This window comes from Phocoena sinus, chromosome 14 (assembly GCF_008692025.1).
Source record: "Phocoena sinus isolate mPhoSin1 chromosome 14, mPhoSin1.pri, whole genome shotgun sequence".
NCBI classification, from domain to species: domain Eukaryota; kingdom Metazoa; phylum Chordata; class Mammalia; order Artiodactyla; family Phocoenidae; genus Phocoena; species Phocoena sinus.
Window position 1 is genome coordinate 69821537 of NC_045776.1, and position 15509 is coordinate 69837045.

At 47.4% G+C, this 15509-nt stretch overlaps 1 protein-coding gene across 1 annotated transcript in view; it reads right to left on the reverse strand.

Moving 5' to 3' along the window:
* The window catches only part of SEZ6L (seizure related 6 homolog like), a 77692-nt gene that overhangs the window by 49113 nt on the left and 13070 nt on the right, over positions 1 to 15509 (reverse strand). The window contains exons 7-9 of the mRNA XM_032654066.1: positions 13000 to 13166; positions 12406 to 12600; positions 10375 to 10513 (exon numbers count right to left, since the gene is read on the reverse strand). Coding sequence (XP_032509957.1) covers positions 10375 to 10513; positions 12406 to 12600; positions 13000 to 13166 — 501 coding nt within the window. The remainder of the gene's footprint in view (positions 1 to 10374; positions 10514 to 12405; positions 12601 to 12999; positions 13167 to 15509) is intronic.

The window sequence follows — 15509 nt, forward strand, 5'->3', positions numbered from 1 at the left end:
CTGAGCTCTCCCTGGAGGCACAAGATGGGCGTGCAGAGGAGCAGAGAATGGGCATGTGCTGGGGGAGGACCTGTCCTGGAGCTTGTGTTTCCAAGTTACCACTGACCACAACAATCCCTTGCAAATTGGGGAAGGGGAGCGTGTTCAATCAGGCAGGGTGCCTGAAGAGTGCCTTAGGATGAAGCCACTTCATCCCTCAGTGTCAAACCAAAACCCCATGGTCAGGGGCAACGTGTGTGTGTGTGTGTGTGTGTGTGTGTGTGTGTGTCTGTGTAGTTGTATAATGGAACTCAATTTGTTCACACGTCATGGAAGGAATTAATCACCCTCATCATCAGAGCTGCCAATTAAAGTACTGAGTGTGCGCACGGTATCAGGCCCTTGCCAAGAGTTTTACCTTCTCAAGAACTCTAAGAGGTGGGTACCACAGTATTATTCTCCTTTTAAAGATAGGAAACTGAAGCTCAGAGAAGTAAAGTGACTTATCCAAGGTCATACAGCCAATAAGTAGAAGAGTTAGGACCTGAACTCCAGACTTCCCACCACTGGCAAAAAAAAGCCTTTTCCTCTTCCTGAAAAAAACTCAGGATCTTTCCAGAGTGCCTCCTACAAGTAGGAAGCATCAGGTAGAGAAAGAAACATTTTCTGGGCTTTCTTTATGCCAGGCACCAAGCTCTGGGTAGAAATCTTGTCTCCTTCATTTCCTAGCTGTGGGATTGCAGGCAAGTTACTTCACTTCTCTGAGCCTTGGTTTCCTCATCAGTAAAATGGGGATAATGATGGCCATCTCCTAGGGTCAGTTGTGCACAGGAATGTCATTTGGAGCTTTGGACTAGGACCAGGAGACCCGAGTTCTAACCCTTATTCCTCTTTGGCTGAGGTAGCTTGAGTGTGAAAATGATTTCAAAGCTCTGCCCCTCTGTGTCCATACCCTTTGCAGGGAGGCTTCCAAGCATCTGCCACCAAGAGGTGGAGCCTGTTTCTCCTCCCCTTGAATCTGGTCTGGCCCTTGCGTTGTGACTCACCATAGGATACGGCAGATGATGCTGAGAAAATTCCTAGTCTAGGCTCACTCAAGAGGCCTTCAATGCTTCTGCTCATGGTTGTGGAACCCTGGCCAGTCGCCACAGGAAGGAGCCCGAGCTAACTGTTGGAGAGTGAGAGACACGTGGAGCAGAGGTGAGCCATCCCAGGCTAGGGCTGCTTAGACTGTCTGACAGCCAGTAAGAAACATGTAAGAAAGGCCAGCCACGATTCACGGAGCCACCTACCTAACCCGCAGCTGCCCAAAGACACAGGAGTGAGCCACCTCAGACCAGAATAACCACCTTGCTGATCTGTAGACTCATGAGAAATAATACAACTGAGCTTGGGGTAGTTTGTTACACGGCCACAGCTGACTGATAGAATGGTCTTGGGACAGTCTTTTCCCATCTCTGGGTCACAGTTTCCTCATCTGCAACAGGATGGAATTTGGGCTCTATGAACTGTGCCGTTCCTTCTCAGATTCCCTAGAATGGCTCTCAGATTCCCTAGAATGTTTGGCTCTGGGGAAATCCCTTCTCCCTCCACTAATAGATTGGAAAGCTTTCATTTCTATTGTGGCCATTTCTCCCATGTTTTCTGTTGGTGTCTGGATATCTGTGCTGCTGGGGGGCTGCCCTCAAGTCTTGACTCTCCCTTCTTGTCTGGCTCTTGAGCTGAGTTCTTTCCACCCAAAGCAGCTATATCTCTGTTTGATGGACGGAAGTGCCTCCGGACAGGCACTTAATTTTTAGGGCTTGGAATTAACTTAGCACAGAATAGGCTGGCAGCAGCTGAAGAGAAAGAAATATTCCACAGCTATCAATCATATGGTTACTGGGGTTTGTCATTAGGTTCTTTTATTTCCTGGTTGGAGGACTGTGCTGGGGCCCATAAACAGGGAGATATTTGGGGCTGTGCCCCACAGTGGAGCTAAGAAAGGCAAGCTGGAGCTTGGCTGAAATTTTGTTCTTCCAGAAACATATGTAGGTGTCCAGGAAATGGGAGAAGGGCACCTCTCTGAGCCTCAATTTCTTTTTCTGTAAGATGGGGAAAGGGATTTCTCCCTTGTGGAGCACCTCATTACCATTTATTGGCTGGTTTTAACACCGGCTTTGGCCTCAGAGACCTGTGTTCAAATCCTGACTTGGCCTCTTTTAGCTGTGTGACCTTGAGCAAGTGACTTCACCTCTCTGAGCCTCAGTTTTCCCATCTGTAAAATGGGGGTAATCATAATGTTATCACATAGGTTTCTTGATGAAGAGTTAAATGACTTTACATGGGGAAAGCACTTAGTGACTGGCAAACAGTAAGCGCTCAATGAATTTAGACAATGATTTTGATGCTGATGATAACTGCCGTTATCATTCATGTAATAATTCCTGCCAAATGTTTAACCAAAAATCTGGCATATAGTAAGGATGGTTATTTGCCTATTTTATGCCAGAAACCTTACTAAGAACTTTACATATTGTTTAATTAACATACACACTCACCATCTCTCTCTCTCTTTCATTCAACAAATATTTATTAAGCACTTACTGTATGCCAGGCCCTGGGGATAAAGTGAACAAAACATCCCATTGTGAGGCAGGGATCACCACCTTCAGTCATCTGCCTGAGGCCGCAGAGCCAGTAAGAAGTACAGGCAGGCTTTAAAGGCAATTCTTTTTTTGACTCTAGAACCTTCGTGTCTCCTCTGGCATGTGGCATCTTCAAGGCTGGCCCCTGGGCTCGGCTCTTGTGGCCACACTCAGGCTATCTTTCAGGTTCTAACTCTGACTTGCTGTGCGATGCTGGGCAAGTTACCTCCCCTCTCTGGGCACCTCCCAGCTCTTCCATTCTAGAATGTCTTCTCCAACCATTCCTTAGTTCTTTTATTCTCCTTTCTATGTTTTACACTTTGAGAGAGCAAAAGCAAGAGAGAAGAGAGATTTAAGAAATGCTTAAGGATGTAAAAGATTCATGCTCGGTTGCATTTTAGGGTAAGCAGCAGACCCCTGATGGAGCTGGGAGGTACGTGATGGGTTAGGGACTAGGCATTTGGGGTGGGAAGAAGGTTTAGCCTGGGGGCTCCTGACTCACCTTATGCACCCACCCCTTCTTATCTGTAATACTGACAATACAAGGCAGAGGGTTCTAATTAATTCTGCAATTCAGGGCATCCACTGGGTGCTTATTGGTCACTATAACACTGCTTGGGTCCTTTGCTCACAAGGGCCCCTCGGGGAATGCCATTCCCCCATTACAGTTTGACCAACTGACACTCTTCAGAATCCTGCTTGGATGTCACCCTCTCTGTGACATTTCCACAATGCGCAGAGATAAATCCAGTGCCCCATACTGCCCGCCCCCCTGACCCCACTCCTCCAGCCACAGCACTTTGCCTGTATCTTGTTCATGGCCCTACTTCCCTTCCTGACCTTTGAGTTGCTGGAGGCCTGGGAGCCTTCCTGCTTCATCACTGAGACATATAGCTGGTGCCCCCAAAGGCTGTTCAAGTCAATGAAAGTAGACGCTACAGTGTGTGCACAAACCCTGGCTCTGTCCTTCATTAGCTGTGTGACCTGAGGAAGCCGATTCACCTTTCTGTGCTGTCATTTCCAAAACCATAAAGCGGTGATGATAACAGCTGTCTCATGAGGATTCCTGGCAATTGCAGTCTTCATTTACGAAGTGCCAACTAGGTGCCAGACCCCACGTGATGTGCTTTGCATACATTATCTCTAAATTTGGGTAATTACCCCTCTGTAATTATCTCTACTCACATTAGCGCTAATTTATGTAATTATTATCTCTGTGTAATAATGTTCACGTTCATTGTTGCTCATGGTATAAACGATGCAGCTCAGGGCCTGGAACACAGTAGGTCTTTCATAAATGATGGCTAATTAGAACCGTTATCCTAACACCCACAGCACCACAGACCTGCCCAGTGGATGAGGGGGAGAAAAGTCCCCTCTCACCTGGTACGTTCGGCTGACATCCTCATGACTCAGCAAACATTCCAGCACCTACTATGGGCCACCTACCCAGCTCGGTCAGCAGTGCAAACTCCTTCCCCTTCGCCGATGTGATAAATAACAACTGCAAACACTTAGGCCACGTGAGGGGCCCCGAGGATGGAATTATTTTTACTATCAAACCCAAATCGGTTTACTAAAACTGTCAGCGGAAACCGAGCAAGATAAATTAAACCCAGCAGCTCCTGGGCCTCGTGCATTCTTCGCTGGTGAGACGCTATTTTCACTCCCTCAGTGGGAGGAAGGGGGTGCCGGGTCCAGATGCCGCTCTGCCAAGCGTGAGCCAGGATTTGCCGGGGAGCCTCGGACTGGGACCCAAGCGTTCAGCTCCCTTCTGCAAAGGCTTAACCCTGCGAGCTCCTAAACCCCTTCCCCTGCTGCCGAGTTTGGGCAAGTCCAGACTTCCTCATGTGGCTTTCAAGGCCCTGCCTGATCCTACTGCTTCCTTGTTGATGCCACGCCTCCTATATCTCTGAGCTCCAGACACACAGGGCTTCCTCTAGCTCCTCTCATGAGCTGGTGAAGAACACAGACCCTGGAGACAGGGCAAGCAGAGCTGGAATCCCAGCCGTGTGATCATAGTCACTGTTCTACCCTATAAGCGTCAGTTTACTCCTCTGTAAGATGGAGAAAATACGAGGACCCACTGCATGTGCTTGCTGTGAAGGCGCCTGGGATGTATTAAACGCTCAGCATATATTCCATATTACAGACAAGTAACGAGAGAGTCACGCTTTCCTGCTTCTGGACCTTAGCACATGCTGTTCCTTTTGGCTGGAACACTGTTCCCTCCATCTTTGCTCGTCTTCTATCTGTCCTTTGGTCTCAGTTCAGCATAGATCAGGGTTTTTCTGCTTTAGCACTATTGACATTTGGGGTCCGCTAATTCTTCGGTGGGGGCAGCCCTGTGCATTGCAGGATGTTTAGTAGCATTCCTGGACTCTCCCCACTAGATGCCAGTAGCATCTCCCCCCTCCCAACACATACCAATTATGACAACCAGAAACGCCTCCAGACATTGCTAAGCGTCCCGGGGCAGGGGGTGGTGCAAAATCATCCCTGGTTGAGAACCGCCCACTTAGAAAAGCTGCTTTCTCAGGAAAGCTTTTTCTCCAGGTCCTGCTAATTTATTTATTTGGCTGCATTGGGTCTTCGTTGCTACTTGCCGGCTTGTGGGGGCTCCTCTTCGTTGCGGTGCGCAGGCTTCTCATTGCAGTGGCTTCTCTTGTCACAGAGCACGGGCTCTGGGTGCGCGGGCTTCAGTAGTTGTGGCTCACGGGCTCTAGAGCGCAGGCTCAGTAATTGTGGCACATGGGCTTAGTTGCTCCGCGGCATGTGGGATCTTCCCGGCCCAGGGCTCGAACCTGTGTCCCCTGCATTGGCAGGCGGATTCTTAACCACTGCGCCACCAGGGAAGCCCCCTGCTAATTTAGATAAGGGTGTTGAGAGACATCTCAGAGGAGGCAATATGGGAGCAGAGACCTGCAGGAAGCTAGGGAGTGAGCTATATGGATATTCAGGGCAGAGCATTCCAGGGCGGGGTGGGGGTGGGGTGGTAGGAGACAGCCAGTGCAAAGGCCCTGAGGGATGTTTACAGAACAGCAAGGAGGCCAGTGCGCCCAAAAGGAGAGACCAAGGAGGAGAGTGGAAAAAAGTGAAGCAGGAGCCGTAACCAGGGTCAGATCACATAGGGCTTTTGTAAGAACTTCAGCTTTTACTCTGAATAGAATGAGGAGCTATTGCAGGGTTTGAGGCAGAGCATGATGTGATCACCCAGGGAGGGTGCTGGGTTAAAAACAGCCCCCAATGGGACAAAAGCAGGAGCAGGGAGACAACTGAGGACGAGACAGCGGGGGCTTAGACCACAGTGATGGTGGCAGTGGGGGTGTCAGAGATGCTTCAACTCCAGGCAGATTTAAGTCTTGAGTAGAATCAACGGGATGTACTGAGGCCCTGGGTACAGGTGTAGGAGAAAGGGAAGAATCCTGTTCACAGGGAGTGTGCTGGAGCCGGTGGCTCCTACTGGGCCATATGGGCTGACTGTTAAATGTCCAGGCATTTGGTGACCCTGTTGGCTTTGTGTTGGTTGCTTAATATTGGCCACAGTGGGAGTATTTACACCATGGAAATTGGCAAATGTTGCAAATCAGGAAGTTGCTCCCTACCCCACTTGTCAAGAAAAGCCGTTGTGGAATGCTGACCAGTGTCCTCCTGCTCTAGAATAACTCCGCATCTTTTGGGTCTGAGCAGCAGGCAGGATGGGTGACTCCTTTCTGAGATGGGAAGATGAGGCGAAATAGGTTTGGAGAAAGAGAATCAAGGGTTTAAGTTTGGGGACACGTCGTTGGAGATGCCTCTTAGACATCCAAGTAAGAGGTAAGAAGGCAGGTGGAAATAAATTGAATATAATAGTTGCATCTTTCTTCTAGGAGAACTTTGAGGAGTAAATTAATTAACATTTGGAAAGAACCTTACAAACAGTGAGTGCTCAATGACGAAAATGGCTTTATCACCTCCATGAGAAAGGATCTAGACTTGTGGTCCCTCAAGTCTGAATCTGACCGCAGATACTTTTTGGAGGGGAGGGGGCATTATTTTAACAAATTGAATTTATGTTAGAGAAACGCAAATCAAAACTACAATGAGGGACTTCCCTGATGATGCAGTGGTTAACAATCTGCCTTCCAATACAGGGGACATGGGTTCAAGCCCTGGTTGGGGAAGATCCCACATGTCGTGGAGCAACTAAGCCTGTGCGCCACAACTACTGAGCCTGCGCTCTAGAGCCCATGAGCACAGCTACGGAGCCCACGTGCCATGACTACTGAAGCCCGCGCACCTAGAGCCCGTGCTCCACAGCAAGAGAAGCCACCACAACAAGAAGCCTGCGCGCAGCAACAGAGTAGCCCCCGCTCACCGCAACTAGAGAAAGCCCTCGCGCAGCAACAAAGACCCAATGCAGCCAAAAAAGAAACTAAAAAAAAACTACAATGAGTTACCACCTCACACCGGTCAGAATGGCCATCATTAAAAAATCTACAAATAACAAACGCTGGAGAGGATGTGGAGAAAAGGGAACCCTCCTACACTATTGGTGGGAGTGTAAATTGGTGCAGCCACTATGGAGAACAGTATGGAGGTTCCTCAAAAAAACTAAAAATAGAGTTGCCATATGATCCAGCAATCCTACTCCTGGGCATATATCCAGACAAAACTCTAATTCGAAAAGATATGTGCACCCCTATGTTCATAGCCACACTATTCATAATAGCCAAGACATGGAAGCAACCTAAATATCTATCAACAGATGAATGGATAAAGAAGATGTGGTGTACATGTACACACACACACACAGTGTATACTACTCAGCCATAAAAAAGAATGAAATAATGCCATTTGCAGCAACATGGATGGACCTAGAGATTTTCATACTGAGTGAAGTAAGTCAGAAAGAGAAAGACAAATACCATATATCACTTATATGTGGAATCTAAAATATGACACAAATGAACTTATCTATGAAACAAAACCAGACTCATAGACATAGAGAACAGACTTGTGGTTGCCAAGGGCAGGGGGGATAGAAGAAGGGAAGGATTGAGAGTTTGGGATTAACAGATGCAAACTATTATATAGAGAGAATGGATAAACAACAAGGTCCTACTGTATAGCACAGGAAACTATATTCAATATCCTGTGATAAACCATAACGGAAAAGAATATGGAAAAGAATGTATATATGGTGGCATATACATATATACATATATGTAACATATATATGTGCATACATACATACACGTACATACACATACATGTATGTGTATATACATATACATGTATATATATATGTATACATAACAGAATCACTTTGCTGTATGCCAGAAACTAACACAACATTGTAAGTCAACTATACTTTAATAAAATAAACTTTTTAAAAATTTGAATTTAAATGATGTTAGGTGGCGATGTAGTTCCCACTTCACCACAGTTCCCCGAGCTCTACATTATCTCGCACAGCCCCAATTCCCATTTTATGATACTTGCCTGACCTTGCAGGAGTCAGCGTTTGCATCCTCTCTGTTCAAGGCAACCCGTCCCTTTGCAGAGAAGGAGTGTGAAGCCCAGAGAGCCTGGGTGACAGGTCCAGGGCTGCAGGGATCACTGTCAGGGCACAGAGGAGGGAACCCAGGGGTCCTCCCTCCTAGCCAACACTCACATCTAGAGTTGCCAAGATGATCAGAAGAAAGTGCCGCCTGCAAGCGTTCCTTTTCTGACGCTAATGCTGGTGGTGGCCTGGCTTTGGGGAAGTATTTCTGCTTAAATGCTCCAGTTTCCTGGATGGGCTGCTGCATCGTGTGCTTTGTAGTGGAAATAAAACCCCATCCCATGTTGAGATGAAGGTTAATTGAATATTTGATGCCTGGAGGGGATGAAAGCAGGATTCCCATTTTCCTGTTTCCTCTTTCAGGCCTCTGACACCAAGGGGAGACGTGGGTCAGTCTTGGTGAAGCAAAACCACCCGTAAGGGATGCATGCTGTGAGGAGAGGATGCTGAGCTGGGCAGAAGGGAGGGGACCACAGACCATGTCTTGGGGCATGGAGCTGGAGGACCTACAGCAGAAGCCAGGATATCAGGAGTTGATTTCCTCTTCTCCTGGCTGAAGACTGAGGTGGTTTGCCCAGCAACTTCTGGTGGCGGGGTGCTCATCAACTGGGACCATAAATTTATATTTGTCATGAGGGCAGTGGGGAGCCATGGAAGGCTTCCTGGAGGAAGGAGCTTTAGAATGGGGTTTCCTACCACCAGAAAACTACTAGAGCTCATCAATGAATTCAGTAAAGTTGCAGGATATGAAATTAGTATGCAGAAATCTGTTGCATTTCTAGACACTAACAACAGAATATCAGGAAGAGAAATTAAAGAAACAATCCCATTTACCATTGCATCAAAAAGAATAAAATACCTAGAAATCAACCTACCTAATGAGGCAAAATATCTGTAGTCGGAAAACTATAAGCCATTGATGAAAGAAATTGAAGATGACACAAACAGATGGAAAGATATACTGTGTTCTTGGATTGGAAGAATCAATATTGTTAAAATGACTATACTACCCAAGGCAATTACATATTCAATACAATCCCTATCAAATTACCAATGGCATTTTTCACAGAACTGAACAAAAAATTCTTAAATTTGTGTGGAAACACAAAAGACTCTGAAGAGCCAAAACAATCTTAAGAAAGAAAAATGGAGCTAGAGGGATCACAATTCCTGACTTCAGACTATACTACAAAGCTACAGTAATCAAAACAGTAGGGTACTGGCACAAAATCTTGCAAATAATTTCCCTCTCGCCAGGCTCCTCTGCAAAGCCAAGCAGCACCCAAGTCATGCTTCCCACACAAGTGGGTTTCTACTTCAGGCTTGAGGGGAGAGCTGACCCCTAGGCTGCATCCAGAGAGGCTCTTCCAAACTTGGCATCCCCTCGCTGTCCCAGCCACGTCTCTGGATCTGCTGGACAGCCCTTTCTTCTGCTTTTCTAGCCACCACTGTGTGTCTCTGTCCCCTTCTCCTGATTCCTGGGGAGTTAGGGAAAGTTCTGGATGGAGCATCTAATAGGTACCCCCACTGAATATTGGAAACAGCCACACAACCAGGTAAGTCCATTCATGACAGCATTTCTTCATTCAGCAATCATTTTCTGAGCATCTACTATGTGTCAGGCTCTGTGTTAGACCCTGAAACAGAGATAAATCAGACCAGGTCCTGACTGCAAGGACCTTCTGGTCTAGTTGAGAGAGATAGATAGGAAAATCAACCACTGTGGCACAGAGTGTACATGTTATATTTCCCTCCTCCTCCTGACCATACTAGCCATTCGGTCCTCTGAAAATGCTGTGCCTGCTCTTGTCACAGGGCCTCTGCATACTCTGTTCCTTCTTGGATGAATTCACTCCAATTCATCCTTTAGTTCTGAGCTTTGTCAGATCCTCAGGGAAGGCTTTTCTGACCTTCCTCTTTATATCAAATCCCCGTTATAGAATCTCATGGCATCAGGCACCTTTCCTTACAGTGCTTAACAAAGCTACATCGCTGCAATTCCTCACTTAGTGCCTGTTTCCTTAGACAACTGACTTTCCTGAGGATAGGAACTCCTTCTGGGTGTGTATGATGTTGGCACTTCCTCACCATAGGGACCCCAGTTCTTTGCACAGTCCCTGACACGCAGTAGATGCTTAATTAATATTGGTTGAAATAATAAAGCAGGAGCAATTTCTTCCCCAACTGGCTGGCCTGGGGGGTCCACCCATCATAAACACTCACAATTGGATATCTAAGAAGATCCGTTTCTCCTCTCCTACGTGGATCTTCCAGACACAATCTTCACCTTCCACGTAGGGCTCTGGCCAGTTTGGGGACAGCACCACCCCGGCCACGGCAGAGAGCTCCCCACCACACATGGCTGTAAAGACACAGACACACACATACACATTACTCATAAGGAAGCAGATATGGTGTAACAGTTAAGAGTGTGGTCTATGAAGTCAGACAGTCCATACACGTGTGCGGAACAATTAAATTAGGACTGGCCACCTGCCTCCTTTAGCTGAAATTTGGCGCCTGGCCCTTTAAATTTCACTCTGTGTTTACTACTTTGGAAAATTCTCAGTGTGGCAGAGGCCAAAGCACCAATAAATTCCACTCTGTTAAACCAGCACATTTAATACAGGGATCAATCCCTCACCACGGCAAGGACATTGTACTGTGGGTTCTGCATCCATGGATTCAACCGACAGGGGATCATAAATATTTGAAAAAAAATTCCAGAAAGTTTCAAAAAGCAAAACTTGAATTTGCCACTCACCGGCAACTATTCACATAGCGTTAACATTGCATTTAGGACATTCCCATAGCATTTACATTGTATTTACAACTATTTACACAGCATTAGGAATTATAAGTAATCTAGAGATGATTTAAAGTATATGAGAGGATGTGCCCTTTTATATAACGGGCTTGAACATCCACGGATTTTGGTATTGCGGGCGTGGGGGGGTGTGCCTCGGAACCCGTGCCCTGTGGATACTGAAGGATGACTGTAGTTCTTTCAGGACGAACGACAGAGTTCAAAGTTTCAAGTGCATCCTTAATAGCCCTCCCCTTGAGTAGGGTGAATAGTGACTAGAGATGGTACATTCTAGTCAGATGGACCTGGCTTCGAGTCTTGCCTCTGCCACCAAAGGCTCTGTGACAAGGCATGTAATAAGTTCCTGGAGCCTCAGATGCCTCCCTCTGTAGAGCAGGGAGAAACACCAGTGCTGACTTCACTGGGTTATTCTGAGGCTTAAGTGAGCTCATGGATGTCAAACACAGCACAACGCCTGGCACAAGGTAAGCGTTCAGTAATTCTTAACGTTACTGTGGAACGCCCTGGCTCTGAACTGGAAGCGGAGATGTGGCCGCACCTGGCACCTGGCCCTTTAAATTTCACTCTGTGTTTACTGCTTTGGAAAATTCTCAGTGTGGCAGAGGCCAAAGCACCAATAAATTCCACTCTGTTAAACCAGCACATTTAATACAGGGATCAATCCCTCACCACGGCAAGGCTGTGATTTCACGCCAACCACCATCCAGGTGGCGGCTGCCGGGAGCCGGGGCTCTGTTCATTACTCCACATTCCCCACATGGGTCCAGGCTCGGGGTGGCTCAGTGGCCTTGAACATGGAGAAATAGGAGAGGGCAGGGCACTGGGAGTCCCCGTAGATGAGGATTCCACACAGCTGACATTGTCCAAAGGGGCTCAGGGCACAGGTCTCTGAGAACAGAGACTTGAGTTCCATTCCCACCTCTGCCTGTTACCCTCAGTGTGTTCTGAAGCATGTCACGTCACAGCTTGTTTCCTCATCTGTACACGGGATCAATAATAATATGCACCTCACAGGGTTGTAGTGAGGATTAAATCAGATAAGGCACAGAGTGCCTGCACAAAAACACAGTTTTTGGCACTCCTATTAACAACTGTTATCATTATCATTAATTAGACTCAGGGCTGCCATGTGCTGTTAGGCGGGCTGTGCACTGCACATGTCTGCATAGCACAGGTAGGAGCTGAAACCCATGCAGCGATCTTCTCACCAAGCTGTGCATGATGGGGTCTTGTGCCTGGAGGAAGAGGCAACTTTTCAATTTTACCCATTTTGTGATTTTTCTCAAGGACCAGCAGCAAACCTGACCCAAAGAGGGGTGAGCTCCAGAAAGGATTCTACTCCTAAAATCGGTATATAAGCTGGGCCTTTCATCTGAAGGGGTGGAGGGCTCTGGGGTGCCCTGGGAGGAGGGCTGTGACCCACTCACCTCTGCACAGGGGCTCCGTGTCGTTCCAGTATGGGTCCCGCACGTTGATACACTCAATGATGGCCGGGCCCTGCTCCAGGGAGTGGCCGGGGTCGCAGGTAAACTCCACTATGGTCCCGATGTTATAGGTCGGGTCAGATGTGGTGAAGTTCCCATTCTGAATGTAGGGCTCATAGCAGTGGCCTTTCTCAAAGGCTGGGGCCAGGACACAAAAGAGGGCAGCCGCTCAAATGAGTCAGGGGTGGCTCACAGGGCTGTGTCTCAGAAGCAGGGGCCCCTCCTGCTGTTCAGGGAAGCCCCAAGGCAAACGGGTACCAGACCCCACATTCCAGTTCCCACTGACCTGCTGAGGGCCCTTAGGCCATTCACTTGGCTTCTCGGGCCTCATTATTTTCATATCTAAAATGGGAACAAGAACCTCTGCTCTCCCAACCCTGCAGAGGCGGCCTTTGGAAGTCCAAGAGTCACTCTAGCTACGGCTTCTCCCCAATCCTTTGCAGGTCAGATTTCTACCTCCCATGACCCGGCCCCGCCATGCTTCCCCTGCTCCCACGCTGCCACCCTAGGAGACAGGGCAGCCTCCGGGACCCTCACCCTCGAACCGGATGTTGAAGGCTGAGGCTACCCGCCCCTGGTCAGACGTGAATTCGATGCAGATGGTGTGGCCATCACTCAGCAGGCCCTCAAAGGGGACATTCTCGGTTTGGAGGGAGTCGTAGAGAAGAGTGGACTTGTTGGTCAGCCCACTGTAGACCATCATCCTGGCAGTGGGGAAGGAGACAAGAGCCAATACGAGGTCTTCTCGGGCCTCTGATGCACAGCAGTGGGAGGTGTGTGCTGTGACCACCCACTCCGCGGCCTCAATCCCAGACTCACATCCCGATTTCACCCCATACTCGCCCGCACACTCTGCTCCATCTATTCGAATTTGTCTCCCTTTCTGCACAATGCTTGTCCCAGACTCGTGGATAGATTCTGAGCTCTTAAGGAAAGTGCTGGGTGTGATGTAATGACCAGATGAATTAATAGATACTGATTATTATTACTAATTGAGAAGCTGGGATGATTGGGCTAATATCATTCCTGAAACACTGATATATATATATAATCAGACAGAGTTCCGACTTTAACTTCTGAGCTGAGTGACTTTGGACAAAAACACTGCAGCCCACTGAGCCTCTGTTTCATCTGTAAAATGGGTACAAGCACACCTACACCAGAGTGTGGGGATTAGAGACCATGGATATAAAGTGCGCAGGACAGAGTCGGTATGCAAGTCAAATGACCAAGCATTGGACCCCTACTACACTCTGTCACTGAGTTTTATCTCCTAAGACCACCGTGCCTGCAGTCAGGAGTCCCAATTTTTAGTCCCCAGTTCCCTACCCACTGAGCTTACAGAAGTCTCAACACATCTTGTGCCTCAGTATCCACAACCATGAAAAGAGGGATCACAATGTCTTTCCTACCTATCTTACAGGGGGACTGTGAGAATACAACAGGATAAAGTGTCCTGAAAAATGAAAGGCATCAGATAAAATGCTGGTATTCATTTTTACTGTTATTAAAACCCTTTGGGGACTTCCTTGGTGGCACAGTGGCTAAGAATCCGCCTGCCAATGCAAATGACACGGGTTCGAGCCCTGGTCCGGGAAGATCCCACATGCCGCAGAGCAACTAAGCCCATGTGCCCCAACTACTGAGCCTGCGCTCTAGAGCCCGCGAGCCACAACTACTGAGCCCACGTGCCACAACTACTGAAGCTCGTGTGCCTAGCGCCCGTGCTCCACAACAAGAGAAGCCACCACAATGAGAAGCCTGTGCACCGCAAGGAAGAGTAGAGAAAGCCCGAGCTCACTGCAACTGGAGAAAGCCCGCATGCAGCAATGAAGACCCAACACAGCCCACAATAAATAAATAAATAAATTTATTAAAAAAGAAAAATACAACCTTTGGCACTTGGCTCTTTGCTAGCCTTGGTATTTTTTAAAAAGTTACGCAAAAATGTGGAAGAAACCAGTACACAAATTGGATCACTTATTTTTCTGGACTCATAAACAGGCATTTTTAATCCTTTGAGGGTTTTTTGTTTTTTTTTTTTACTGTGACCCATAAAAAGGGTTTATCACATGAATTTCTAATGTCACCAAAATGCATAAATGTTAGAGTCACAGTCTGTTCATTGTGCCATGTGTCCACTGTGGCTGGGATGAGGAGGGGCCTGAGGTAGAGGCCCAGGGCCATTCCGAGAGTGAGGAGAGGCCGCTTCACAATCTTCTGATCCCTGTTGATTTTGTTGTATCTTGGGGGCCATGCCCCAGGACTCCTCTTTCAGAGAACCAGTGCCTTTTGCTCTAGAGCAGACTCTCAGGATCTCAAAATCTCTAGTCAATTAATCTTCGCAAAATAGCAATTTTCTACTTATGTTCTCTAGAATGTCTAAAATAGGAATAAAAATCTATACATAGTCTATGGTCAAATGGGTTTGGGAAATGCCAGGTTAAATAAAAATTCAACATTTTTTCCCTTGCAGGACTTGTCAGTGCCTTTGCCAGCTAATGTGCATTAGCACCTTCCAAGACAGAGACTGTGTATATATTGTCTCCCAAACATGTTTGACCAGAGAACCCACCTTCTGTGCTGCATACTATGGGACTGGAGTTTAGAAAGACTTCATTTTGGGGGTAAGCCATCTTTAAAATCTTTCTTCATTTCTCTCCTCTACTCAAAATCCTTCCATGGCTATTTATAGCTTATAGAAGCAGCCCGGTACCCAAAGCCCTTCAGAAGATGATCCCCATTTACCTCTACATCTTTGCCCACCCCCCACTCCTATTCTCTCTGCTTGGGCTACTCTACCCACTCACTGTATTTTGGGTTCCCTGATCGAATCTCTTTCCAAGGTTTAGATCAGGTCCCATTTCTTCTTTTTTTTAATTAATTAATTAAGGGTCTTCATTGCTGCTTGCAGGCTTTCTCTAGTTGCGGTGAGCAGGGGCTACTCTTCGTTGTGGTGCGCGGGCTTCTCATTGCAGTGGCTTCTCTTGTTGCGGAGCACAGGCTCTAGGTGTGTGGGCGTCAGTAGTTGTGGCTCGTGGGTCCTA